We start from the raw sequence: 27,841 nt of genomic DNA, 5'->3' as shown, positions 1-27,841 counted from the left end.
GAATTTCATAAGGTCACTCTATGACGCAAAATCGTCTCACAGCTTGGATTTTATTCATGTTTAACAACATTGTATTCTCAAGCGTCGGTAGCCGTGTGGATAAAACACGGGCTCGGTGATCCCGACGTTCATGGATCGAATCCAGTCTGCATAATTTTAAGAATTTTTTGTTCTTTTCATAAGTCTATCTTATGAAATGTGTCATAGCAAGCACGATCAATTTTCATAAGGTATTCTTATGTCATCCATAAGAATTAGTTATAGCAAATTTTCATAAGGTATTTCGATGAATTTCGCTAGTTTTTTTCGCTGAGTGTAGGGTTTGGCGACCATAGGAATGTGTTTTAGTGGGTCGAGGAGAGAGTAGTCCTGGCTTCTACCGGCATTGTAGAAGACGGCCTTAACCCCACACTACCCTAACCTTCCTGTTAGGGTGTCTGATGAGCAGATTTATCCCCCTATGGTTCAGAAGGAAAAAAAAAGACCGCTCTAGAATTACCAGCCAAAAAGAAGTGTAATAGGGGCTGTCCATAAACCACGTGGTCATTTTTTTGGGACTTTTCAACACCCCCCCCCCCCCTCTCATGACCACGTGGTTTATGGACAGCCCCTATTGTGTAATGCAGCCGTATTTATATCAAAGTGGCACACATACAGGGAGTGCATTTATGCAAATTTATACTTTTCGCATGATTAAAACGGGACATGCCTGTATTTCGGAACTTGTGCGAAATCTGTGGGTTACACTTATCAACGCAAATCGGTTCTAACTGCTCGAATATGAGCTGACACTTGAGCATGACAGATCGCCGTGAGAGTGGAGTGGCACTTTCTCATGCATCAAGTCACTGCATGAGTGCCGCTCACTCCATTTGTTTTAGTGACTAATTTGGGATAAGGGCGTGTTATGTTCGGGAATGGGAGCTTTGGGATTTGTGGTTGAACCACAAGTTAAATCAGTAACAAATTTTTAAATCGACGTATAATCAATACTACATCCTTTGATTATACGTCGTTTTCAAAATTTGTTTCTGAAATATGGAACCGACGGTTACAAATCGCTCCTCAGCGGCAGGTCTTACCATCAACGCCAACAAGACCAAATCGTTGGATGTAAACACGGTCAACCTTTCCAGCTTTACGGTAGCTGGGTAATCAATGGAGAATGTTGAAAGCATCCAAAATCTTGGTAGCCAAATGGCGGCCGATAGCGGCACCAAGCTCGACATAGGTGCACGAATCAAGAAGGCGAGGCCTGCTTTTGCGAGTTTAAGAAATGTATGGAAAAACAACCAGATTAGTCGACGCACCAAAATCCGAATTTTCTACTCGAACGTGAAATCTGTGCTGCTATACGCCAGTGAAACCTGGTGTGTATCAGTGGCGAACACTCAACGGCTGCAGGTCTTCATCAATAGATGCCTGCGGTATATAATTCTTGCATGGTGGCCTCACAATTGGATCTCTAACGTGGAGCTCCATTGTAGATGTTATCAAAAGCCGATAGCGACAGAAATTCGGAGCGAAAGTGGAGGTGGGTCAGCCACACTCTACGCAGGAGCGGAAACGAAATCTACAAACATACTGGTACCCAGCAGGACATCGCAGTAGAGGCAGACCCAGAGGCTCATGGCGGCGCAGCCTCAACAACGAAATCAAGCAAGTCGACAGAAATTTGACCTGGTCACAGGTCAAGGCGATGACTGGCAATGGCCCAGGATGGAAATCTTTCAATTCGGCCCTCTGCACCACCACCAGAGTCAACCAGTGATCGCATAAGATGTTGAATAAGATGTAAAAGTGGAGGCGATAGGCGAACATTTTACATGTGCCTAAATGGAGACATGTACGCATATGGCCTCCACTTTATCATTTTTTACGATTACTGGCTGTCTGGGTGGGTGCCCAGGACTGAAAGTAAGTAAGTAGTACGTCGCAACATCCACGTTCAGTCTAGCCATGGCTTCGAGTAGTGTCCAGCCTCTCGCATTAGTCAAGCGGCTACCCCACTCAATCGCCCAGGCGTTGAAGTGAATGCCCTGTTTTCTTTGAAAAACATCCACACTATCTCAAATCTTCTCAGATGTCCACATCCTTGTAGTCTCAGTAAACAAAAGGTAATGCAGTATTACTAGCATAATTACATGATGAAAATATTACATCATAATCTTCTCGTTCTGGAATAAAAAAAACATGGCAAAGTACCTGTGTCTGCAGGGAAAAAATATATTCCAAGTTCTATAAAAATGAACTGAACATTTCTGTCTTTTGAAAAGAAATCATATTTTTCACTTCTTCACAATTTTACTAACTGTTAAACATTCACATTTCCTAGGGCTGATGGCCAAAACTTGTTTACCAAACTTCACTAAGAACTTTTAATTAATACGTCCACTGGCGTAGCCACGGATGGGGGGAGAATGGTGGTTAGGGTAAAAACCCCTCCCCTGAGCCAAAATTCATGGAACAAATTTTCAGTAAAGCGCTTTGCGACGAAAAAATTTTTCGGCCGCGCCGTTATTTTCAAACTACAAATACAGTTGCTCATTACTGTTCACAAAATGTAAATGTTAAATCAAAACAGGCATCATTGACCGTTGAAACCCCCTCCCAGAGACGATTTCTGGCTACGCCACTGAATAGATCTGATCACACTTCAAGTTCTAACTGAATGATTGGCGTCGGACTCCCTGGGCTGAGGGCGTACCTGCGTCTTCCAGGTGGTGCTCAATGAGAATCTTGCTGGCATCAGCGGTAAGACCTTCGGGTGATGTTGATCTGAATTGCTCCAATCGATGTATTGCTGACCGTCGCCGTTTATAGAGCGTTGACATGCGTTTATCGGGTTTCGGTGTTGCTCACCAAGCTACAATAAACCTAGTCGATCTAGTAACGTAACTCTATGTAACCAATAAAAACACTGCAGTGGCTGTTGAACCTATGTTTAACTTGATAATAGTTTGGATGATCAGCGCAACTGATATTTAAAATGTTCTAAACTAAACTTTTACAAGATTTATTGGACATAGTAGATTGCATATCGCAGTTTTGTATGATGTGAAAAGTTACTATCACGCCAGTAGATGTTATGATGTGTAACTTATCTGACTGCCAACATTGGTAAATTCTTTAGAATTTTTAAGAAACGTCGCATCACTCAGATGAAGGACACTATTCTAAAATCATAATATATATCACACAACATCTAAGCATTAACTAAACGAATGATTAACACCCAGTGACAAAAATCGTCATCAACGCGGTTCTCCCTCAATCGTCAGCCTTGCGCGGTCTGACGATGAACGGTCGGTGGGATTCCTTCTGCTTTGTGACACGGCTGAGAGTTGGAAGGTACGTCATACCTTCCTCTAGCAGCTTCCCACATCCGAGAGAGCGCGCTAAGCAAAATAAATAAAACACTGCATAAATATCTACACATTATAAGCCGCGCACACAAAACCCAGCAGCGGGAAAATGAGAAATGCGGGCACGCGAATGGGCGCGGAAAATGCCACACAAACCGGCGGGGTCCACAAAAGCGAAAAGAAGGGGCGTTAAAAATAGATTAAAAATATTTTTTCTGCCCCTTTGAGCCGCTAATGCTGACAAAAAACGTAAACATCTGATTAGCTTCGCTCAAGTATACTTTTCTACTTATTGCGCCTATGTTGTTGCTCTTATATCCGTGTGCTGTGTTGTTGTTTTCAAATGATTTTTATTTTCGTTCGCTGAATTTTTGTTCCACTTTTTATCTTTCGTTACAGATCCGAGTGTGGTTGGTTGATGCGCGATTGTGTTGGGGCGTTTGTTGTGATGGCTAGCAGGAGCTGAAAACTTTCGGGAAGGTAGAACGTGTACCAGAGACATACCTCCCAAGCCAGGCCCAAGTGAAAAACTGAGCCGTCGAAAAAAGTAGTGTATATGCAGAGCGGGTGTGTGTTTGTTCATGAAAGGTGCCAAATTTTAAAACTACGTACGTCGAGCTGATGCAACAGTAAAGTGGTGGAACAAGTTTACTGACACGGCAGAGTGAACCTAAGTGTGACAAGGAAACATTTTTATGGTTACGTACTTGTATGGGAATTCTATGATAGACCAGAAAGGTAAGCGAGACAATTATGCAATTGATCTCATATTAAACTAGCGCTTTGGGACAATCTTCGACACAACATTTATTTTTATGAATAATTGGCCACTCAAATTACGCAAATGTAGCAAAAATCGTTCTAATCTTTCTTTGTAGAGTAAAAAATATATTGGATCAATCAGACCCTATTCTGTTAACTAACGTTGGAAATACGCTTAACAATTAGGATTTTACTTTACATTTTTTCTAAATGTTAATTGTGTCCCTAAAACCAGTGTTGCGAATACTCACTAGCAAAAAATTATACTCACTTGCTTCTATCTCAGTCCAGAAGCATGCTATCAAAAAATGATGTTCGAAGGGGTTTTAGATTGTAGTTTAATTTAAAAGTTTGCCGAATAAAGTAAAGGTCCTCCTCCTCTACTTGGCGTAACGTCCTCACTGGGACAAAGCCTGCTTCTCAGCTTAGTGTTCTATGAGCACTTCCACAGTTATTAACTGAGAGCTTCCTCTGCCAATGACCATTTTGCATGTGTATATCGTGTGGCAGGCACGAAGATACTCTATGCCCAAGGAAGTCAAGTAAATTTCCTTTACGAAAAGATCCTGGACCGACCGGGAATCGAACCCGTCACCCTCAGCATGGTCATGCTGAATACCCGTGCGTTTACCGCCTCGGCTATATGGGCCCTAAAGTAAAGGTCGCAGACGCATAACAAAACCGTGAGAGAGCTGTGAGTACAAGGTGAGTATAAATTACACGAATTTTACTCACCTCGTACTCACAGCTCTCTCACAACTTTGGTATGCGTCTGCGACCTTTACTTTATTCGGCAAACTTTTAGATTGAAAAACAATCTAAAAGCCCTTCTAACATCATTTTTTGATAGCATGCTTCTGGACTGAGATAGAAGCAAATGAGTATCACTCTTGCAAGTGAGTATTCGCAACACTGCCTAAAACCCCTAACATGCGATTACTATCCCCGAAAGCCCGCAGTAATGTCAGTAAGTCGGACCCCAGCCAGGCGTTCGGAAACCTGGGAAGGGTGGGCCTGAAAAGGCTATCCCGTCCCGGATGGAAGGGAACAAGACGTTGTGACCATTGTTAGGCCCTCAGCAACCACCAAATAAGGCAGATCAGGGGGTGGCCCTTCTTTGGACCACAGTTGAGCGGAAGAGAAAGAAAAAAGAAACCACTAGATCTGCAGGAGCTTAGGGACACGTAGGAGGGCAGGTGTCAAGCGCGAGAAGGATGAAGCATACATTTGGGTGAAATGATGCTTGAGCTCAAACACAACAAGGAGCGCAAGGGCGCCGCCTACAAAATTCTGGCGGAAGAGGTTTTTGGCGAAGGGGTCGAGATGAGGGCTGTTACAAAAAACTGTTCCGTAGTTCGGTGTTTCCGTAAACTCGACTGGAAAAAAACTTTTATTTAGAACAATCCAATTCAATCAACTGAAATCAACTTACAAATTAGTTTCTAAACTATCCGATTGATCCAATCAGCCTTCCAGTATCGGTTTATGAGGCAGTTGTGAGGTTAGATACCTAGCTATGAACAAAATTGTCAAATTAGCTGTATATCATTGGCTATTTACTCCGTACTTACTATCCCGTACTAATTTAGTTTATAATTTAGCGTTTAGGGACACTTTAGGCAATAACTATAGGTTTTAAACTGCAATTTTAAGAATGATTAGATACATGTTCAAGTGTTGTTTGTGTGTTGCATGATCATAGATTAAGTAGCTAAATAAGTGCACAATTAACATTCCACAAACCTTGAACTTACTGAAACTAACTACTAAGAATTCATGTGATTTTGTTCAATAATTATTATAATAAAAGATTGCATAGAAACGAGTAATATTAAGATTAGGCTTCTTCATTAGCCGTACGACTTCACGTGCTATCGATTCGCTTTTTGTTATCGTCGGCTATTATCACTTCGGCATACAAGTCAACGTTGACATTGACATTGAAAAGGCATGTGTCAATGCGGCGCAGATCCAAAGGGCCTATTGCCTGTAATCCGCAACACCCCGACCCGTAATGCCTTACCTTTGAACGGCCTTACCATCTTGCAGAACATCCAATAATGCTACTTTGATCGCTGGTCTCTGATACTTTCCTGCTGCTGTCTGGACATCAACCCTTCTGACCTGACCATCACTCGATGTGTAGACCTTTTCGACACGACCTCGTAGCCATCCGTTACGAACCGCTTCGTCTACGATGACGACCGGATCGTCCACTTGGAGCGGGCGGACATCGTTGAACCACTTGGTCCGACGCGCTATAGTTGGTAGATAGCCTTGAATCCATCGCTTCCAAAACTGGTTTAGGAGTTGTTGCATATGTTTCCAATTTACTCTCAAGTTGACTTCTTCAGCTATGCGTATTCTTGATGAAGTGTTGGTGCCACTCGAACTCATCAGCAGGAAGTTGTAGGGGGTAATTGCTTCTTCTGTAGAGTCTTCTAGCGGCACGAAAGTCAACGGATGGGAGTTAACAATCATCTCCGCTTCGGTTAAAAAGGTCATCAATTCCTCGTCATTCAAATGTTGCTTGTGGTGTAGACATTTGAACGCATCCTTGATTGAGCGTACCTTCCGCTCCCACACACCTCCCATGTGGGGAGCGGAGGGCGGGTTGAACACCCACTCGATTTCAGCATTGGTGAACGTACTGGCCAGTTCCCGATTAATAAATTTGATCTCATCGGCAATCTCGCGAGCAGCTCCCCGGAAATTGGTACCGTTGTCACTAAATATCTGTTGCGGTGCCCCTCTCCGGGATATGAAACGACGAATCGCCAGTCTACATGACTCAGTTGACAACGTGTGGACTACTTCAACATGTACAGCTCGTACGGTTAAACATGTAAATAGTGCCACCCACCGTTTTTCATTGCACCGCCGGCGCTTCACAATCAACGGCCCGAAATAGTCCAAGCCAGTAAACGTAAACGGGCGAACAAAAGGTGTTACTCGAGGATGTGGTAGGTTAGCCATCCTCGGTTCGGCTGGTTTTGCTCGGTAGACTTTGCACCACATACATTGCTTCACGAACTTCTTCACTTCAAACCGAATCTTGGGTATGTAATACCGTTGGCGCAGTTCGTTGACAACAGTATCGACGTTTGCGTGTCCGAAGCGTTGATGGTATTCAAGGATCAGCAGCTTAGTAACGTGATGACCCCGAGGAACTATCACCGGATTTTGGAACTCTGCCGAGTAATACAGCGAAACTTCATTGATCCGACTACTCATCCGCAACAAACCTTTGTCATCTAGAAATGGTGACAACTTTCGAATGCAGCTGCTCTTGTTCAGCGGCTTGCGTTCGTAACTGGGCATCTCAGAATTCTTACGCAGGATGGATACCTCTTCGGGGTATTCTGCGCCTTGTATAACTCGCCACAAACTTGCCTCTGCTGCTACGTAATCTCGCTGCTCCAAAACTGCAATCCTACTGCCAGTCGTTTCTCGGTGAGGAGTTCGGCAGCGATGGACGAAGTGATGCAAGTAGCTCAGATTCTTCACTAGATCCTTCCAGCGAGAAAACTTTCCGAAATCGTTAGTTGAGTCGCACACTGCAACGTGGTGTTGTACAGCTTTAGTCTCTTCCTGAGGCTCTGCGTATTTGGCCGGTTGACGCGGCCACTCCTTTTCCGCTCGATGAAGAAATACTGGACCCGTGAACCACGGACTTTCTGGGTCAAAACAGGGACCGCTTCCCCACTTGGTACCCTTGTCAGCGACATTCAGGTTTGTTGGGACGTAATGCCATTCATCGACACTTGTTTCAGACTGAATCTCAGCAACCCGAAAAGCAACGAATTGCCGGAACTTCCGAGGATCCGCTCTTAACCAAGCGAGAACGGTCGTTGAATCAGTCCACATGTAACGTTTCTGGACTGGTATGGAGTGATTCTCCTGGATGCTCCTTAGAAGTCTTACTCCAATCACCGCAGCGCACAGTTCGTTTCTTGGAACCGATTGAGGTTTTAGAGGTGTAACTTTCGTCTTCGCGGCTACTAGGGCACAGCGTGGTGAACCTTCGTCGGAAATCCTGAAGTACGCTGCAGCACAGTATGCCATTAGGCTGGCATCAACGAAGATATGAAGTTCGAGAGAATCGTAGCTGTCCGGGTGGTAATTCGGGAAATAACACCTTGGAATTCGAACCTGTCTCAGATGCGGAGCCAATCGAACCCATCGCTGCCAACTCTCAAAAACATCTGTCGTCACAGGATCGTCCCAACTAACACCGGATCTCCAAACATCCTGAATCAAAATTTTTCCGTGCACTGTATACGTAGCTACGATCCCGATGGGGTCAAAATGGCTCATCACGACCCGGAGAACTTGTCTTTTTGTGGGGACGATGCTTCCGGATAATAACGGATGAAGATCTTCACGGAACTGGGTTTCAAATTCGAACATGTCATCCTTGGGATCCCATGTCATCCCCAAAACACGTTCGGCAACCGTAGACTTCTCAACTGAAAAGCATCTTGCAGTATCGTTGCTGTCGACCCCGACCCGTCGAAGTACCTCATCAGAATTAGACTGCCAGTTGCGAATCTCGAATCCAGCTTTATCGAAGATCAAGCGCACTTCTTTCACGATCCGCACAGTTTCATCTACCGTGTCTCTGCTGTCCAGAAAGTCGTCAACGTATGTACAGTTGATGATCGCCGCCGCCGCTTCTGGAAACGTTTCCTCAAAGTCCTTGGCGTTGGTGTTTTTAACATGCTGCGCCAAACACGGGGAGCACGATGCGCCGAAGATAACGACGTCCATGACGTACACCGTTGGCGCTTGCTCGGGATCGATTCGAAATAAGAATCTTTGGGCTTGGCGGTCGCTTTCCTTGACCAGCAGTTGGTGAAACATTTGGCGGACATCGCCAACTGCAACGTACTGCCGTTGACGAAATCCACAGATGACCTTGAGCAGTGGGGTTAGAAGATCTGGCCCGACCAGTAACATGGAGTTGAGTGACACATCTCCTACACGGGCCGCTGCGTCCCACACGATGCGAAGTTTCTCAGGTTTGCGAGGATTCTGGACGATACCTAGGGGAAGGTACCAGACGTGACGTGGATCAGACTGCTGTAACTCGTCCTCGGTAGCAATATGAGCATAACCGCGCTGCAGATACTCGTCGATCTGCTCTGCTACCTTCATTTTCAGCGCTGGATTTTTGGCAAATTTCTTTTCCAAACAGATTAAGCGACGTTCAGCCATTCTGTAGCTAGAAGGGAACTCGAAATCGTCGCTCTTCCATAGGAGGCCGCATTCGAACCTGCCAGACTCGGTCCGCTTAGTGGACTGCATCAAAATCTGCCGAGCTCGTTGATCTTCGGAAGACTCTAAAGGTGGCAAAGGGTTCACACCGAGCGACTCCACTGCGAAGTAGTCGTTAACAAGCTTGTGGAGAGACTCGTCAGCGCTACAGTTGCACATGTGGAACATCACGTGATCGGTATGTGGCATTCCTCGGTGTCCACCTCCGAATATTGTCCACCCAAGTCGCGTTTTGGCTGCTATCGGTTCTCTGCTACGCCTCTCGCGTTTGTCCAACGTTAACTTCAGCGCGGCGTTATCCAGACCTATGAGAATACGAGGAACTGCATTCGAAAAACTTCGAACAGGAAGACCTTTCAAATGCGGAAATAGTTTGGAGAGTTCTTCATAATCCAGGCTTTGTTGCGGTAGGTCCAGGTGCGGTATTGTTTGGACCCCTGATATGGCGTAATCTGGTCCACCGTTGACACCGGAAATGCGCAACTCCACTTGCCTAGATGACGGTTCCTTCCTGGTAACGCTCCCTGTCCACTGGATGCATAGCGAACTGATATTCCCGTTCAGCCCAAGTTCATCAGCAATAGCTTCTTCCATCAGCGTGACATTCGATCCATCGTCCAGGAATGCGAAGGTTGAGACGGACTTGCCATTGCTGGAGAGGGTGACAGGAATCACCTTGAATAACACGCCGGCTTGGCGAGAACAGTGAGCCGAGATAATTCCTGACGAACCTGCATGCTCAGCATTGTTTGGTTTGGTGTTCGCAGGATGGAGCAGTCTATGATGAGGTTCCTTACATCCGTTGGTTTCACAGATTTGCTTCGATCTGCACGGCCACTTTCCGTGGCTTCCCAGGCAACGTTGGCATAGTTTAAGCTGATCGACGAGACGCTTCCTTTGCTCCATACCGAAGCCAATGAATTTATCGCAGGTACGGAGCTTATGGTCACTATTATTACACGCAGGGCACGGTTTAGGGACATACGATTCGGATTTTGGATGATATTCCTTTTTCGGGCTCGATACCGGGGAGCTCCTCTTCTCCTCCACGGTGTGCGCGTTAATGAACCCCCCTTTCTCCTTCTTACTTCTTCGGTTCTCGTCCGCATGCGAATCAGTAGGCAGCGACACTTTGCACGCAGCAGTTTTGATGGATGTGACGTAATCACTGAAGGCCCTCAGCGAGACCTGCGGTACTCTTTGCGTATGAAGACCCCATTCAAGGCGAAGACTAGGAGGTAGTTTCCCTACCAACTCTGACAGCAGCATCGGGTTCGACAGGTGGTCTTGCAAATTCGCCCCGTCAATGAAGGTTACCAGGTTTCTGACCTCCCTTCCGAAACTGATTAGCGTCTCAAGCTTGTTGACATTGGGCGGAGGTGCGTGTCGAATTTTGACCAGCAGACAATGAACTAGCTGTTCCGGTCGGCCACATTCGTCGCGAAGAGTTTCAATGATCTCTGGGATCGCCGTCGGCAGAGTTAGTATGCTCTGGACTTTCTCCCTAGCAGCGCCAACCAAGCTTTTTTGTAGCCTGGCCAGGTTCTCGTCTGGTTGAATCCCACACATGGCCGTCGTGGACTCAAACGCGTTTATAAACATTGGCCACTCAAGAGGATCACCTGAAAATTTAGGCAACTCACGTGATACCACTTGTCGTGCAGCCAACTGCTGTGCGCTCAATATGCCTTCAGCAGCCTGTGCTCGGTGGAAGCTCGAAGCTTGACCAAAAAGTGTCTGCTGATTAGAATGTCTTGCTGGATCGAGTTGTGGTTCCGATGCGTAGGTTCCTGCTACATTTCCCACAGTCGTACTCGATTGCTGGAGTGGCACCGATTCTGTTGACCATCGAGGGTACGACGGTTGGTAGAAATTCATCGGGTGAGAAGCGCCGATCGGTTGCACAACGGGAATCTGGTTTGCAGTTGGGAAATACTGCTGGTTGTCGACGAAAGTCACACTTGCGTTTCGTGGCCACTGTGCTGGAAACGAAGAGGCGTTCTGGTTCAGTGTTGGAGGAAAGGGCTGACCAGTTTGTTGACCACACGGCTGGAACCGTTGATGAATTTGGTGCTGCATCCTGGGTAGCTGAGCATCTGGCAGCTGAGCTTGACTTCCACAGCATACACGGGCAGAAACGTGACTTCCCAAAGGATTCGAACCTGAAAGCACTGGCTGCTTCGGACCTGACAGAACGGTCGGTGGAAGTTGCCGGTTAGGCTGATGCAGTGGGTGTTGTTTCTGCTGTTTTTGGTGGACGACGTTGCTAAGCGGAACTGAACACGACTGCTCAGGAGGATGAATAGTTGTGCAGTTTGTCATTGTTCTCGGTGGGTCTCTGTTAGCTACTGACACGACGGGTGCGACGACTGACGGCAAATTACTTGGTGGGAGAATCGATGTGACCTGGCCAACGTTGGGGTGCACGAATGGAGGTTGATTGCCAAGACCCTGGGCTACCATCGGATGATCGAGAGAAGAAACCGGCGGAGCTGATACCGTTTGTTGTTCTGGTACCGCTAGAACCACGTTCCCAGTGGAAACAATAGGTGTCGATGTTGACGCCCCTGGTTGATGATCCACCGTCTTCGCTGGAGTATCTACCGATTCATTGATCCACGCTCTTACCTCGCTTCTGTAACTGTGACGGCTTCTAGCACTGTGTCGGCTCCTAAAACTAGAAGTGCTGCCTCTAAGCTGCTTGTCCGACTGAATCTCAGCCTCCAGCTGATGCTTCTCGGCTAGAAAAGCTCGCTCGCGTTCAGCTTGCTGCAGTAGAAGGCGATCTTCCAGCGCCTTAGATTCTTCTAGCTGCCTCAACCGCAAACGGGCATTCGAGCTTCCGGAGCTGACCGAAATCGCTGAGCTGTTAGTGCCGTCGTCCCGGCTGGAGCAATATCCACAATGCCATGGCTTGTTGCAGATAGAGGCTTGAACTCCTGCACAAGTGTAGTGGAACCAAGTTCCACAAATATCGCATGCAACCATATCGTCGGCATGGTCCGGCCGATTGCATGCCTTGCAGTGGTTGACAGACTGCATCGCTGCACTGCTCATTACTGGCTGGAACCTGATTGGATGCACTAATTTTCGAGGATGTTACAAAAAACTGTTCCGTAGTTCGGTGTTTCCGTAAACTCGACTGGAAAAAAACTTTTATTTAGAACAATCCAATTCAATCAACTGAAATCAACTTACAAATTAGTTTCTAAACTATCCGATTGATCCAATCAGCCTTCCAGTATCGGTTTATGAGGCAGTTGTGAGGTTAGATACCTAGCTATGAACAAAATTGTCAAATTAGCTGTATATCATTGGCTATTTACTCCGTATAGTAAGTACTAATTTAGTTTATAATTTAGCGTTTAGGGACACTTTAGGCAATAACTATAGGTTTTAAACTGCAATTTTAAGAATGATTAGATACATGTTCAAGTGTTGTTTGTGTGTTGCATGATCATAGATTAAGTAGCTAAATAAGTGCACAATTAACATTCCACAAACCTTGAACTTACTGAAACTAACTACTAAGAATTCATGTGATTTTGTTCAATAATTATTATAATAAAAGATTGCATAGAAACGAGTAATATTAAGATTAGGCTTCTTCATTAGCCGTACGACTTCACGTGCTATCGATTCGCTTTTTGTTATCGTCGGCTATTATCACTTCGGCATACAAGTCAACGTTGACATTGACATTGAAAAGGCATGTGTCAATGCGGCGCAGATCCAAAGGGCCTATTGCCTGTAATCCGCAACAAGGGCTCTTACAGCGGAGGCGACTCTGGAGATAAACAACCTACAGGAGATCACCGATGCGGAAGAGATCATCACGACACTGCAGAAACAGTGCGAGGTGCAGGTGGCCATCGTAGCCGTAGGCTACGGAAGGACCCAGCAGGAACACAGGTGGCCTTTGTACAGCTGTCTGTGGCGGGCGCTTATAAGTCCGTTGGAGTAGGGAAGTTAAAGGTGAGTTGGTCAGTGTGCCAGTCAAGGGACTGCAAAGGCCCTGACAGGAGCAAATTGTGCAGGCGATGCGGCGGCGAAGTCCATAAGGCACAAGGCTGCATAAGACCACCTACGTGTTTGATTTGTTCCTGGATATACGTAAACAACACAACGGGAGGTCCAAGAATTCCCAGCTGCAGCTCATTCTGTAGCTCCACCAGGCATTGGACTTCTGAGCGAGCTCAACGAGCATGAGCCTAACATGATCGCAGTGCCCCGGTTATGTGAGCGAACTTTTATGCTCAAATCGCTTATAGCCAGCGATCACGATGGCTCGCTTCTGGAACAAACAGTGAGCTGGAGTTTGCTTGACAACGTCTTTCTGCTTGTACCACTCGAAAATCATAGCAAACCAAAATTATGTTCATGCACTGGAACAGTCACTTCTGTCACAACCGGCATGTGTAACTGTAAAAGTTGAAACTGACGCTTACAAAATGCCTAGCGTCTGAAAGGAAGAACCACGACTCCAGGATACCTACTAGCTCAGCAGCATGGGACCGTTGACATAGTCACAGTGCCCGTATGCTACTGGGGGTAATTCGGAAGGGCTACGCGAAACTACGGATGCAAAAACTGTGTTTTTATTGGTGGATTGAAAGTGGCTTAGTGTAATGGACAATGGTCCTTATCGGATAGACCAACGAAATTGATGGGTTGGCCGATAGTCCACAGTTGGCGGGAGTATTCTGTGAATCATACCTTCCGACCAATGGTCATTGAACTCATGGGGTAACTATTGAAATTAATTGCCCTTTGGCCTCACACGATGTGGTCCGCGTCAGGATCATACTTGGCAATTTGGGCACTGTAGGGCACTGCATGAAATTCGCGCCTTCTCTTTCACTCTTACAGAAATTTTGTAAACAACAAGGCCAAGAAACGTCAAAATCCCATACAAAATCAAAACAATGCAGTGCCCTGTAGACATTTTAGTCACTTGGTTGCTCATTCGCAACTGCCGTGGGCCATTAATTGATTGCGGAAGGAGAACCCTTACGTGTCATGGAGAATGCGAAAAAATCCTACGAGGGGGCCGGGGGGTGTCGAAAAATCGTCAAAATAGTATTTTATCTAATAAATAGACGGCATCTAAAACATCTAAATAAGGTAACCTTTTATTTGCATCACGTTGGGAACATCTTGCAGATGCAATGTTCGGTTTGGGTCAAAAATGACCTAATGCCAAAGGAGGGTTAAACAGTTGCTTATTTTGTTATTGCCCGTTGCGAAGATTTATAAATTCCGACGGCAAAAACTGATTGGGCTCATTTTCAACGTAGGCGCATTATAAATGTTTGTTTACAATGCAAAACTATCACCAAATGTGTACTTGACAACGCAGCGTTAAATCTCCACACTGAAAAACAAGAGAACCCAAATTTGAGTATTTTTAAACTCATTTTTGAGTTCTTTTTTGCATCCTGTTTCATTCGCTCTCTTTATTGTTGTCAGAGAGTGAATAGCAAAACAACCCAACTTTGAGAATTCGATGCGGGTAGCCAAAATTGAGTAAGTGGCACAGTACCGAAAGTTGAGTAATTTTAACTGACGGTTGAGTAAAAAGAACCTTGACTTTAGGTACTTTGGCCGTATACGCCTAAATGCAAACTACCTACCTAAACATCGACTCTAGCAACTCAAAATTGGCTTCCCGCACGCAACCTCGAAGTTGGGTGGAATGAACTCACTTTTGGGTACTTTCGTTTTTCCGTGCACCAGGACGCGGTCTGTTTTTATATCTGTGGGCTCACGCAAGAAAAATCCACGCAACTAATTTTCCCGCAGGAGTCTAAACAGGTGGAATCTCCGCAATAAAGGTTTCGTTCACAAAAATGCGGCCGAAAATAGGAAATATTTTCCCAAACAAAATCGAAGCTCAGCTAGTTTTGGTACAGTGAGCTGCGGTGCTCGAAGCTCACCCCGGGTAGAGCTTAATGGCAAAAGAATGGCAAATTTTACCATTAAAACAGAATGTTTGAATGGCAAAATGTGGTATTTGTTTGTTTGAAATAAGAGTTAAAATAACAAAAATAATAACAAAATTTTGGTAGCAGAAAAACTTAAAAATAACTTATTTTGCCATTGTAATAACAAAGTAATGGTAAAGCATGCGGATAAAATTGAAGAACAAAATAAGTTATTATTGAGATATTGATGACAAAATAAGACCCAAATTAACTGTTATCGGTGAATAACAAAATATTACATTTTTGAGTTATTGATAACAGAATAAGAACAAATTTAGATGTTTATGTGGCCATCAAAATAATGATAGGTTTAGTTGTTCAAATTCAATTTTAAAATAATGGTAGATTCAGTTATTATTTCAAAGTAGCAGAAGAAAGGTAAAATGAGCTATTTCTTTTTGTTTTTCTTCAATAAAATTTAAGTTCATCAATCAATGTAAAAACAGTTTTATTTTGTGGAAATTAAAAACTCAAAACGAAACGAATTTAAAAATTAAATTCACTGATGAACGTAGCCACCGTTGCCCGCGATCTACTCTGGCTTCTCCTATTTAGGTACGTTTGCGCAGCGTAGGGTTGTTAGGGTAGATAGACACGTCTTTTCCCGGGTAGAGGTGAATGGCAAACCAAAAACAAAAGAATAACAAATTTTATTGTCTTAACTAATTTTACCATTCATGAGTTCTTCATGAAGACCTTAAAACAACATATTAATAGCAAATTATGATATCATATCAAAATATGTCATTTGCTTGTCATTTATCATATGATTCGAAAATTGTTAGGGTAGATAGACACGTCTTTTCCCGGGTAGAGGTGAATGGCAAACCAAAAACAAAAGAATAACAAATTTTATTGTCTTAACTAATTTTACCATTCATGAGTTCTTCATGAAGACCTTAAAACAACATATTAATAGCAAATTATGATATCATATCAAAATATGTCATTTGCTTGTCATTTATCATATGATTCGAAAATTGGAAGAATAACTACTCAATGTCTTATTTTGCTATCATAACTAATTTTACAATTGGCGAGATATTGTTGACCTTTTACGAGTTTGATGAACCATTGCAGTTTTGCCACTTATTAAGAACAACATAATGATAAATTTAGAATTTTAATTATTCTAATGGTAACATTTGATATTTGTTTGTAATTACTTTCCATCCAGAAAACTTATAAGATTTTTTTTTTGTTATTGGAATAAACAACTTAATATACCCTTATTTTGGTTGACAAGCGAATAAGTAATTTTGTTGTTGTTCTGTTTTCAATAACTCAATAATGGCGTATTTTGCAATTTTTTAACCTCAATTTTATTTGTTCTTGGTTTGCCATTGTAATGTAAAAATTTGACATTCTTTAGTTATTTCGTCGAACAATGTCCGTTATTATTTTTGCCCTTTTGTCACTTATTTCAAACAAACCAATGGCAAATTTTACCTTTCAGTAATTCTTTTTTAATGGTAAAAATTGCCATTGCTTTGTAATTCTCTTCTGCCCGGGTTTACAAATTGTACTCTTTAATTGTTTGGGTTCTATATTAACATGAATTGATGTGCATCAAATAGAATCCATTGCGAATCAAACACACAGCTGAGAATCCGGATTTGTTTACTTTTGCGAGATACGTCGAATTGAAAAGTTATGCTTGAAATCTACAATATAATAGTTAATGGTATATTAAGAGTAAAATATGTTATGGGGCCTAATGTTTATAAATAATTTCTCACAATATCAAAATAATGGCAAATTTAGCTAAAAATGTAAATTATGTTATTGTTTTGATATTTTTATATGATTCATTATAAAAGGTGCTAAATTGCAAGTTTTACCATGATAGTAATTTTTGTTATTGATGTGTTATTTAGAATTATTCATGAATAACATATCAATGACAAGATTTGCTATGATTGTATATTTTGCTATTGATTTGCCATTTTAAGTTTTTCATAATAACAGAAGAATGGCAAAACGAGATATGATGGCAAAACCAGTTATTATTTTGTCCTTTGTTTGCCATTAGCCTCTACCCGGGACTACACTGACGAGCGTCCAAGTTCAATGAGCTTGAACGATCATGGCCCATCGTTCTGTTGAGCATCAAGTTAGCATGAAATTGGCTGAGTTTTGCTCGTGAGCTGAGCTTTTTCAATGCCTGAGCTCCACCTCCGCCTGATAGGGCCTGAAGGATTTTGATACCCTTCCTTTCGGGCAGGTCAGATTTGGTTGCACGTACGCACCAGTTCCTAATGTCTACAAAACAGTTGTGCGCGGGCGCGGTTGATCCTGTCCGTCTTCCGAAGACAAAGGGAGTGGTGAGGACCACTTGGTAAACTGGCTAAGAGCCAGTATGCTACCGTGATGGACTCTCCAAAGGAAGTCATCGATGCTGCGCAGGCTTGTGCCATCGCTATGAACACGAGCCTATTCATCATTTACCTGACGGAGAAGGGAAGGAAAAAGGATAGGACATGGGAAAGGACAGGTAAGGGAATAGGATCGTCATACTCGCAAAAGCGTACCACAATGGGTTCACATAGCGTCCTGAAAAGGACACTGTAATAACGCATAAGCGTACCACAATGGGTTCGAACAGCGCCCTGAGAAGGGCACTGTGATAACGCATAAAGCGTAAAGAGAGCCACAGCGGGTCAAGAACAACAGAACGTCCTGAAGATTCAGGTTTCTGAAGTCAGTTTCACTTAATAAGTGTTTCCCGAGTACTCGGAAACGCAATTGCGCAAAAACTGGACAGTTACATATTAAATGAGACGAAGTTCCATAATCGGATTCACAGCTATCACAGGCAAATGAATCAGCTTGCTGAATATTCGCCATGTGATAACTGAGTCGGCAGTGGCCAGCCAATGCTTTGACCAGCATGCTGCAATTCTGCTTTGACAGATTTGTTAGATACTTTGCCACCCCTAGAGATGGCTCAGTACAATACAATTTTGTTTGACGACATGACTCCAAACTATTCTAGTATTGTTTGTGATGAGTGGCAGCCCAGGTGTCAATCTGAAGCTTCACCCAACGCCATTGGCGTAAATAGGGGGGTGACCAAGGGGGGCCTGGCCCCCTCCAGAATAATGCATTTCGGAAAAAAATCACGCAATTCAGGCGAAAAGTATCTTTTTAGTATAAAAAATTTACATCGACATGGCTTTGGCCCCCCCTAAAGCTATGACCTAGTTACGCTTATGCCCAACGCTTGGATACCGGAATAGTTGGCTCAGGGCCAATGAAGTCATGTGATGCTCCAGTGCGAGCTAACTCATCAGCCAATTCATACAAGGTTTGCTGAATTCAGCTCCTCGATTTGAGTTCGACAAGCGATAACTATCTTCGACCTAGAGTTGGCCGAAGCAAGTGCTTTAATAGCAGCCTGGCTATCTGAACAGAAGTATACTACTTTGCCCATTACGTGCTGCTGGAGTGCTGATTGCACTCCGCACATAAGAGCGAAGATTTCGGCTTGAAAAAAGGTGCAGTGTCTACCAAGTGAATAAGACTGATACAGCCTTAGCTCACGAGAATAAACACCAGCACCTGCTCAACCTTCGAGAAGGGAGCCATCAGTATAACATACGATGCCGTCTGAAATACTTCTCTCCAGATAACCAGATGTCCACTCTTCCCGGGAAGGGAATTTCGTGGAAAATGTCCTATATGGAAAATTACAAGCAATTGTAAGATCACTTGGAGCAAGGACAACTTTGTCCCAATTCACCAAAAGTGGAAACAACGAGGTGTTCCATCGGTTCACAGGAGTTTCCTCTAGTAAACCAAGTACCCATGGACGGTAAGTGCAAGAAAGTGCTTCTTGTTTGAGATGAATGTGTAGTGGGGCAACGTCAAAGAGAACTTCGAGCGCTGCCGTGGGAGTTGAAGAGAACGCTCCAGACATCGCCATTAAGCACATCCTTTGGAGATGGCCTAATTATGATTTAATCGCTCTTACTTCGCCCTTTTGCCACCACACCAGACATCCATAAGCCAATATTGGCCGAACAACAGTTGTGTAAATCCATTTGATATACTTGGGTTTAAGACCCCAAGTTGTACCAAAGGTTCGCCGGCATTGCCCGAAGGCCATACAAGCTTTTTTGATTCTGAACTCAACAAGCTTTTTTGATTCTGAACTGGACATGAGGTGTCCAGGAAAGCTTGGAATCAAGAATGACTCCAACGTACTTTACCTGTTCAGTCACATTGATTCCAGAATCAAAGAGACGTAAAGGTCGAACACCATTACGGTTTCGCTTTTCCGTGAAAAGAACAATAGATGTTTTACTCGGATTTACCGAAAGGCCATATTGGCGACACCAACCCTCAACTACCTGAAGAGCGTTTTGCATCAGGTCGAAAAGGGTGCTGATGCACATATCGACTAACAATGTTAGGTAGTCGTCAGCAAAACCATAAGTAGGAAAACCGCTATTATTGAGTTGCCTCAATAGCGTATCTGCTACGAGATTTCACAAAAGTGGTGATAGGACTCCCCCTTGGGGGCATCCACAAACACTCAATTTCCTAATCGCCGCTTGACGCAATGTCGAGAAGAGATATCGGTTTTTGAGCATTTGGTGAATCCAATTGGAAATCATTGGAGATATACCATGACCCCGTGCGGCTTCCAATATGGCATCGAAAGGCACGTTGTCAAAGGCACCCTCGATATCTAATAAAACACCCAAGCAGGATTGCTTTTGAGCGAATGCCTTCTCGATATCGTACTTTCCAGATTGGTAAGCATGTTGGTTCACATGAAGAGACACATTGGCCAGATAAACATCACGGATGTGATGATCGACTATGCGTTCTAAGCATTTCAGAAGAAAAGAGGTCAAACTGATAGGTCTGAAGCTCTTTGCTTCTTCATACGACACGCGACCCACTTTCGGAATAAACTTCACAGTAATATCCCGCCAGGATTTGGGAACATACCCTGTAGCAAAACTGCAAACAAGTAGTTGTTTCAAAACATGTTTGAAATGATCAAATCCCTTCTGAATAGGATAAATCCCATCTGCCCCAGGAGATTTGAAAGGAGCAAAGCTATTAAGTGCCCATTCAATCGTTTCTAAAATTATGATACTCCGAGCCGAAGCTAAAGAATCATAACTACAAGAAAAGATATCAGGTTCATCCGAAGATGTAATATCCACACATCCGGGGAAGTGTGTACTGAATAAACATTCCAAAACTTCCTCATCAGAGGAAGTGAAATCACCATTTGGCAAACGAAGTTCGTTCACTTGAAAATCCTTAGATTTTGCAAGGATTTTGTTCAATCGACTGGCTTCACTCAGACTAGAAACATTTGTACAAAGGTTTTTCCAGCCGGATCGTTCAGCAGACCGAAGAGCTTTCTGGTAGGCCTTGCTAGCCGACTTGAAAGCCTCCGACCCAGCCGAACGTCGTCTGTTCCAACTCTTTCTACATTGTTTCCTGAGCTTCGCCAGATCGGAGTTTCACCAAGGGGTTCCTCTTGTGGTCTTCACAGACCGCAGAGGGCAGGCTTCTTCAAAAGCTTCCATGATGAAGACCGTTGTAGTATCAACGGCATCATCTAAATCACTTGGAGTGTCAATGGATGGCGAGTACCCATGAAATTTGGCTGTAATCAAATCGGTAAAGAGATCCCAGTTGGTTGACCGGGGATTCCTGAAACGCAAAGTTTGCGAAGTAACATTCACATGTTCAAACAAGATGTAGCGATGGTCAGATAAAGATTCTTCATCTGACACATGCCAATTGGTCAGCTCATGACTAATTCTGCTAGAGCAAAGCGTTATGTCTAACACTTCCTCTCTATATATCAGATACCATGAAGGTTGGGCGGTTGCCTATTTTAAGTAATCCAAGATCTGTACTACTTAAGTATTCCATCAAACTGGAGCCTCTTAAATTGATGTCTGAGCTGCCCCAGATTATATGGTGAGCATTAGCATCACTACCAACAATTAGCGGAAGGCCTTTTGAAGTGTAGTATGCAATGACTTGCTTGAAAGCATCCGTAGGGGATGGTTCATCATGCGGTAAATAAACCGAACAATAAACGTATTTCCTGTTGAGGTTTCCAACAGATACATCGATTGTGATAGCACATACATCTCTGGTAGTTAGTTCAGAGATAAGTGGAGCAACGATTGCGTTGTTGACAAGTACACATGCTCGAGGCATGACACGTGAGTTTGCCATTTCATTTTCACTGAAAGTAGCAAACACCGGATTCACAAGGTTTCCAAGATAAAAATTCCCCTTACGAAAGTAAGGTTCTTGGACTAACGCCACTTGGGCTGTACCATTTTGCATAAGTCTACAAAGATTGATCGTTGCTGTTCTTTTGTGCTGAAGATTGATCTGAGCTATCCTAACCATAGCCACTACCCAAACTAGGCAAGATTAAATTCTTAACAATCACAGCACAAAAAAGAACAGCAACAATAAAGCCAGATCGGTATCGATTTGAGTGCGCCAAAGGCGAGGATGCACAGAATACACTGTGTAAAACGCATAATGCGAAACCATATAGGTGATAATTTAAACTAATTAATAACATCTTCATAATCCCGCCCTTATTCAGCCTCAAGTATGAGATTGAAGAAGGGCAGCTGATTGTCTCGGAGAAACACAAGGTCCACCGCGCTATTGCTCCGGTTAGCACAGTAAGGGCAAATACTGTGGAGGGTACCCTGGTACTCCACAGGCTCCGTTTGCGATTAGGTTTTTATAAGACCCCCTAACCATTCATTCCTAGGCACGGTAAGCGTAAAGCCGCATAACACCATGAATTAGGGTAAGCGCCAGCATGCTACCGTGATGAACTCTCCAAAGGAAGTCATTAATGCTGCGCAGGCTACGCAGCAAAACTTGAGGGTGCCATGAGCACTAGCCCCTTTTTGAAGCAATGCCTTCTTCTCTTAGCGTTGGTAAAGCCACACATCCGGACGGAAATGTGATCTTGGTCTTAAAAGTAGCTATTGTAGAGGCTCCCGGAATGTTCCAAAGCTTTGGATTCGGAAGATCCTGGTTCTATTGCCACAGGCGGGGAAACCACTCGGAGACCCGTCGGCTTATAGTCCAATAAGCTTGATCTACACGGCGAAGAAGGTGCTCCAGATGATCATCCTCAACAGACTGTTGAGAACAGAGGCACACCGAGGGTGTAAAGCCTTTCGGAATTCCCTTAAGGAGAGGTCGACCGTAGACGCGATATTGCCGGCTGAAATGCCGTTTCATTGGCTATCACCTACATCGTCTTGGAGCTACATAGTGGTGTAGCGAGGTAGTTCAAGGGATTGCAAGTCAGCTACGTTATTAAGTGGCCGCGGGGAGAACCTTGTAGCATTGCTGTCGTGGTGTCGGTCGTGGGTTGCATCCGAGCCCACGGTTGGAAAAGAGTCCTTGGCATGGTTGAGGCAGGTGGAATCATATCTGCACGCGGTATCAGTTCTTGGTATTTGCTGTGCAGTTGGAAGGAGACGTGGTGTCGACGCTGCCTGCCTTCCGAGAGCAAAGGGAATGGTAAGGCCACTTGGGAAATTGGCTAAGCACCAGCATGCTACCTTGGTGGACTCCCTAGAGCGAGTCAACGATGCTCGTTGCTGCAGGCTACGCAGATAATGTTGAGGGTGCGGTGCGGGTGCACCAGCCTCTTGCTATTGGTTCTGCGCGTATGAAATTGCGATATCCGGTTGCTTCAGTCGCTCAAGATCGTAACGAGGCGGTCGTCAGTACCGTATATTGTTAATTACGGGTAGCTGTGGCCGCAGCTTGGTCCGCACCAGGTAGTGGTCAGAGCCGATGTAATCACCACGAAAGTATCTGACTTCCACAATGTCGGAGAAGTGCCGTCCATAAATCGGATTTCGTCTGCTATGGCAAATAGGGAGGCTGTGTTGAAAGAAGGTACTACGAATGACCATATTCTTGGAGACGATGAAGCCAGTGAATCGTAGCTCGTAGGACGTTTTCATTCGTCGCCTGAAGGGCGCCAACCTTCGCAATCGTTGGTGCGAATTTGCTCCTGCTGACCTACCTACACGTTTCGGTCTTCTCTCCTATCTTAACCCGAAAGCAGTCGAGTCGTTCACTGAGTGCACAGCCCATCAAAACATGCTTATTATACACAGTGTTATCGAGGTGTCGCTGAGGATGGTCGAAAACGCGATTGTTCTAGGGTTAAAGGTTATGAAATTGCCAAATGTGTCATTTCCTCCTTATCAATGCGCTCAAATGCTTGTTTATTGAGTTTACTACCTAACCCAATGTAAAATGAAATCTCATAATCTTCTCTCGAAGAAATAAATCAAATCTTCGTTCTGTTTCCGGAGCTTAACCTGATATGTTTTATGGTTTAAGCCACATTTCGTTCTCTCAGCACATTTTTTTTATTTCGTTGTCGGAAGCGGTTTTCCGTTGTATTAATTTATGCCTCACATCACCAAACGCGCGCGCGATTCCCGGGAGTCTAAACAGAGTAAACTCGACATGTGTCATGCTGATTAAAAAGATATCCATTCCCCTGGCTGCATATGCATTTTAATTATCCTCCGCACAACAATGACGCAGCATTCGAAGAAAATGTATGAGAAGAGTCCCAAAGCGACGACGACGACGACGATGACGACGATCCATCTGACGACAGCTCCAAAGTATACCAGAATAATATAGATGCTTTTATTTTTTTTCTTCTTTCTGTTTCAGTGCCAGGCGAGTGCGACCCGGAATGTGAGAAAATCAGTGCACGCCGGCAGTGACAGTGAGCGTCGAGGAAAATTACTGTCCGACGACCAGTGCGCGATGCATTCTAGTGCCGACGAGTGGTGTTTCGTAGAAATAGTAAATAATTTACTACGTCGAAATGCTTGTCCTCGATGGCAATGCTGCTTCGGAGTATAACGGTTGGATCCAAAAGTGAAACAAAATGAAATTATTTGTTGTGCTAATTAACCTGGTTTTGTGCTTCAGTTTGGCTTATCAGCAGGTGGAAACCAGGACCGATAGTGACGAAGCCTTCGACGTGTATGAAGATATAGTGAGTGACAGAAGTGAGAGTCCGAAAAAGTCCGTCGCGGCCTTGCTGGCGCATGATGGCAGTGAAATTTTCCCGCCAATGTCGAATGATGGTCCATTCGGGGACTATCGGATTCAAAATCAACAGCAGTATAGTAGTGTCGGTGGCTCTTACCGCAAACAACATGCTCAACGTTCACAGAGTCCGAGCTTCGACCCGCATGATGGCACACCGTACACGAGGGAGGTAGCAGTGAAGCAGGGCCGGATCAAGGGCATCGTTCGAGTGATGCATCCTCAGTCCGGGCTCAAAAGTGTCGACCAGTATCTGGGCATTCCGTACGCCGAAGCTCCGGTTGGATCCAGGCGCTTCATGCCACCAAGTGCCCCCATTCCATGGACGGGACTCAAGATGGCAATCAAGATGTCGCCCGTTTGTCCACAGAATCTGCCCACCTTAAATAATGTAAATAACAACTACTCGAAAGGCAGATACGATCAGCTGAAAAGACTGCTTCCATATCTAAAAGTTGAGAGCGAAGACTGTTTATATTTAAATTTGTACGTGCCTAGCTATGGTAAGTGGAGCATCGTCGATGTCAAGCTAATTCATTCGGAAACCGTGCTGTGTGTTTAGTTGAACCGTGTACTTATCGATGTCATCTTTCCGAACCGAGGGCAGTCTTCCTTCGGGGTAGCTGGCTATTCAATAATGAAACAATGCGGTTTGGGAGGGGATGTTTCCTGTTGTATTACGTGAGCTTGCAACCTATTTTGTATAAGCATCACAACGCCAGGCTAATGGACGGCCTGTTTGTGGGCAGTAGAAGTAACAGAGAATGGTAGTTCCATTTCGATCATTGATGAATACCTAGCTTGAAGCTTCAGAGTTGATGGTGTGAATAACATTTTTGGAATTGCGTCGTAGCAATGGCAATCATCATTTATGTAATTGCGTGTTTTATCTAAGTTTAGCAGAATTTTAATACGTATTTGTACATTTTTTCAGATTTCAGATAAAATTTCATGACTATAAAAATAATGTTTTAATGCCAATAACCGCCCTCAATCGATCATAAATTACACCCTAGTGGCTAAGCATTTCCCAGAACCGTTTCGGAAATGCTACGGATTGTAATGGGATTATATAATGCAACGTATCAATCTTCGTGATTCCGAGAAAATGAATCAGAAATAATAGACTGAAGTTTGTTTGAACTGATAAGACCACACCGGAACATCTGGCACAGGTTTCGCCGAGGCATTTTTGAGGACATTACCGGTTTTCATCCAATACCTGCCATGTGACATATCAATCTTCGTGATTTCGAAAAAGTGATGCAGAAAGATGGACTGAAGTCAATCAATAATTTGATATGGCTTCTCCGGAATATCTGGCACTGGTTCCGCCGGGACCTTTTTGGGGACACTTTTGGGTTTCATCCAAAAAAATGTTGTGCGACGGATCAAACTTCATAATTTTAAGAGCATGCGCCAAATAAGATTAACTGAAGTTTAAATATACTGATATGGCCACTCCAGAACATCTGGCGCAGTTTCCACTGGGACCTTTTCGGGACACTTCGGAACACATGATAACGAAGGAATGAGGCAGAAAACATAGCGTGAAGTCTGTATCAACGGGACAACGTGCCCCTGGAGCTGGCCTTCTGATACATTCATTCATTTATTTAGCATACATTCATTCATTTTTTAACCATAATAAATTTGAATAAACAATTCTCCGCCGCAACACTCGGTTCGCGGCTGCCGTCCTCCATCCTCGGCCGCGTCCCACACTTACCTGATCGTTCAGCATCTGGTCCTCCCACCTTGCACGCTGCCGTCCAGGTCTTCTTGTACCATCCGGATCTTTTGCGAACACTAGCTTTGCAGGGTTGTGTTCCGGCATAATCATTACAAGCCCCGCCCATCGTATTCTTCCAGCTTTTGCTACCTTTCGGATGCTAGGTTCGCCGTAGAGTTCAGCGAGCTCGTGGTTCATTCTTCACCGCCGCACACCGTGTCTACGTTCTCCACGCCATTCAGGTGCTGATCGAAGTGCTGCTTCTACCTTTCGAGCTCTTCACGTCCGTCCTTCAAGAGGCCTCCGTTATTATCCCTTAATATTTCGGCACGAAGCCGTTTCGGAATGCGTTGAGCCTCTGGTACAGCGTCTGTTCGTTCGTTGCAAACCCGCTCGTTACAACGTCTTTTGGTTGCATGTTCGCTAATTGCAGCATGTTGCAGCATTTAAAAGAAATTAACTGTCATAATCAAATGTCAAATTATAAACTCACAGATTTGCGGAGGGGCTCACAAATAGAAATAAATAAACTACAATTTGATGCGATTTTTTTTAATTTTCTCTTTTTATCGTATGAGAGATATTATCAAAACTCAGTATTTTTCCTCTTACACAAATCACATATTCCCAGCTTCTTCCACTCGTTTTCAATTAGATTCATGCGCAACAACTTCATCTTGCTTACTGCAGACAAATCATGGGGCGCCTAGTGTATGAAGCGTCGGAAACAACCCACCCCCCCCCCCCCCCCCCGTTTTGCACGGGCTTGGCATAAGGTGGCAAACATATTACTTGTATGAGTCAATTATCACTTTGCAGATCTCCGTAACTCCGTAACCATCAAAGTGAGCTGAGCAGTTGTCTAATGTCGAATTCGCTTTTGAACCTGGGTTGGAACTGGATCAGCGGAAAATGTGTAAACAAACAAACGTCAAACCAATTTCAGTGCAAGCGGACCTGAGTCGGGTTGGGGTTTCAACTGTGATCTGATCCAGTTCCAACCCAGGTTGGAACTGAAACAAAAACGAAAACCTCATAAGACTAGCAACGCTTTTGGTTCAAGATTGTGTTGTATGGAAAACTTGCGAACATCCGGGACGAATTCTTCATGAATCCAGAACCGAAAAAGTTGACGTGTCATCCACGCCTTCTTCGAATGATAATAAGATACTGGAAGCAAATTTTTCGAATAGCGGCTGAAATCTCTTGGGTTTGCTGCAGTGCCGATAAACATTAATTTCATTTTCATTGTGGCATCAATATTACAGCACGGAATGAAATTGAATCTTGTTTTATCCAACTTTTGACTTGATCCACACGATTCGTCCCAAAGTGCCGCAGTGCGAGAAGCAATCATTTTAATAAATATCGGTGAGTCATCTGCGTTGTAAACCTGAGGCTCCGTGAGACCCATTTCAACCATTTTATTCAGAAGTACGGTTATGAACGAAAATTATGCATCCACGTCCGCGAATGCTTTTTCCCCTGCAGCTATTAGTTAGTTCCCGCAAACCATAACGTTTCCTGAATCTACGAAGCAGAGCTGCCAAGTATCAGTCATGTCAGTTGACTACTGATTTTGCACTATCGTCGCTATCACTGTAGGCCGATCA

General features: G+C 44.2%; 2 protein-coding genes across 8 annotated transcripts in view; one reads left to right on the top strand and one right to left on the bottom strand.

Moving 5' to 3' along the window:
• LOC109411671 (neuroligin-4, Y-linked) overlaps nucleotides 1-27,841 on the top strand; it is a 112,611-nt gene that overhangs the window by 58,483 nt on the left and 26,287 nt on the right. Inside the window, exons 2-4 of one of the 2 annotated variants that reach the window (XM_062857101.1) lie at nucleotides 3,765-4,103; nucleotides 24,113-24,309; nucleotides 24,377-24,999. In XM_062857101.1, coding sequence (XP_062713085.1) covers nucleotides 24,522-24,999 — 478 coding nt within the window. In that variant the 5' untranslated portion in view covers nucleotides 3,765-4,103; nucleotides 24,113-24,309; nucleotides 24,377-24,521. Of the gene's footprint in view, nucleotides 1-3,764; nucleotides 4,104-24,112; nucleotides 25,000-27,841 lie in introns of both variants that reach the window. The other variant, XM_062857100.1, reaches the window with a different exon arrangement.
• On the bottom strand, nucleotides 5,443-12,686 carry LOC134290086 (uncharacterized). Of its 6 annotated transcripts, none has more exons than XM_062857099.1 (3): nucleotides 5,871-12,686; nucleotides 5,699-5,767; nucleotides 5,443-5,641 (listed from the first exon to the last, which is right to left on the bottom strand). In XM_062857099.1, exon 1 carries the CDS (start codon nucleotides 12,459-12,461, stop codon nucleotides 6,147-6,149), a length of 6,315 nt encoding a protein of 2,104 aa, XP_062713083.1. In that variant the 5' UTR covers nucleotides 12,462-12,686; the 3' UTR covers nucleotides 5,443-5,641; nucleotides 5,699-5,767; nucleotides 5,871-6,146. The 6 variants fall into 6 exon arrangements, with proteins under 6 accessions (XP_062713083.1, XP_062713079.1, XP_062713081.1 ...); XM_062857096.1 differs by having other exon boundaries at nucleotides 5,453-5,503; nucleotides 5,560-5,641; nucleotides 5,699-12,686; XM_062857095.1 differs by having other exon boundaries at nucleotides 5,699-12,686.

Source organism: Aedes albopictus, chromosome 3, assembly GCF_035046485.1.
Source record: "Aedes albopictus strain Foshan chromosome 3, AalbF5, whole genome shotgun sequence".
NCBI classification, from domain to species: Eukaryota; Metazoa; Arthropoda; class Insecta; order Diptera; family Culicidae; genus Aedes; species Aedes albopictus.
The sequence above is the reverse complement of the archived record's forward strand: the minus strand, read 5'-3'. Positions and strand labels throughout refer to the sequence as shown.

Excerpts from the sequence above, each read along its gene's own strand:
- LOC134290086 (XM_062857095.1), bottom strand. The coding sequence starts at position 12,461 with ATGAGCAGTGCAGCGATGCAGTCTGTCAACCACTGCAAGGCATGCAAT.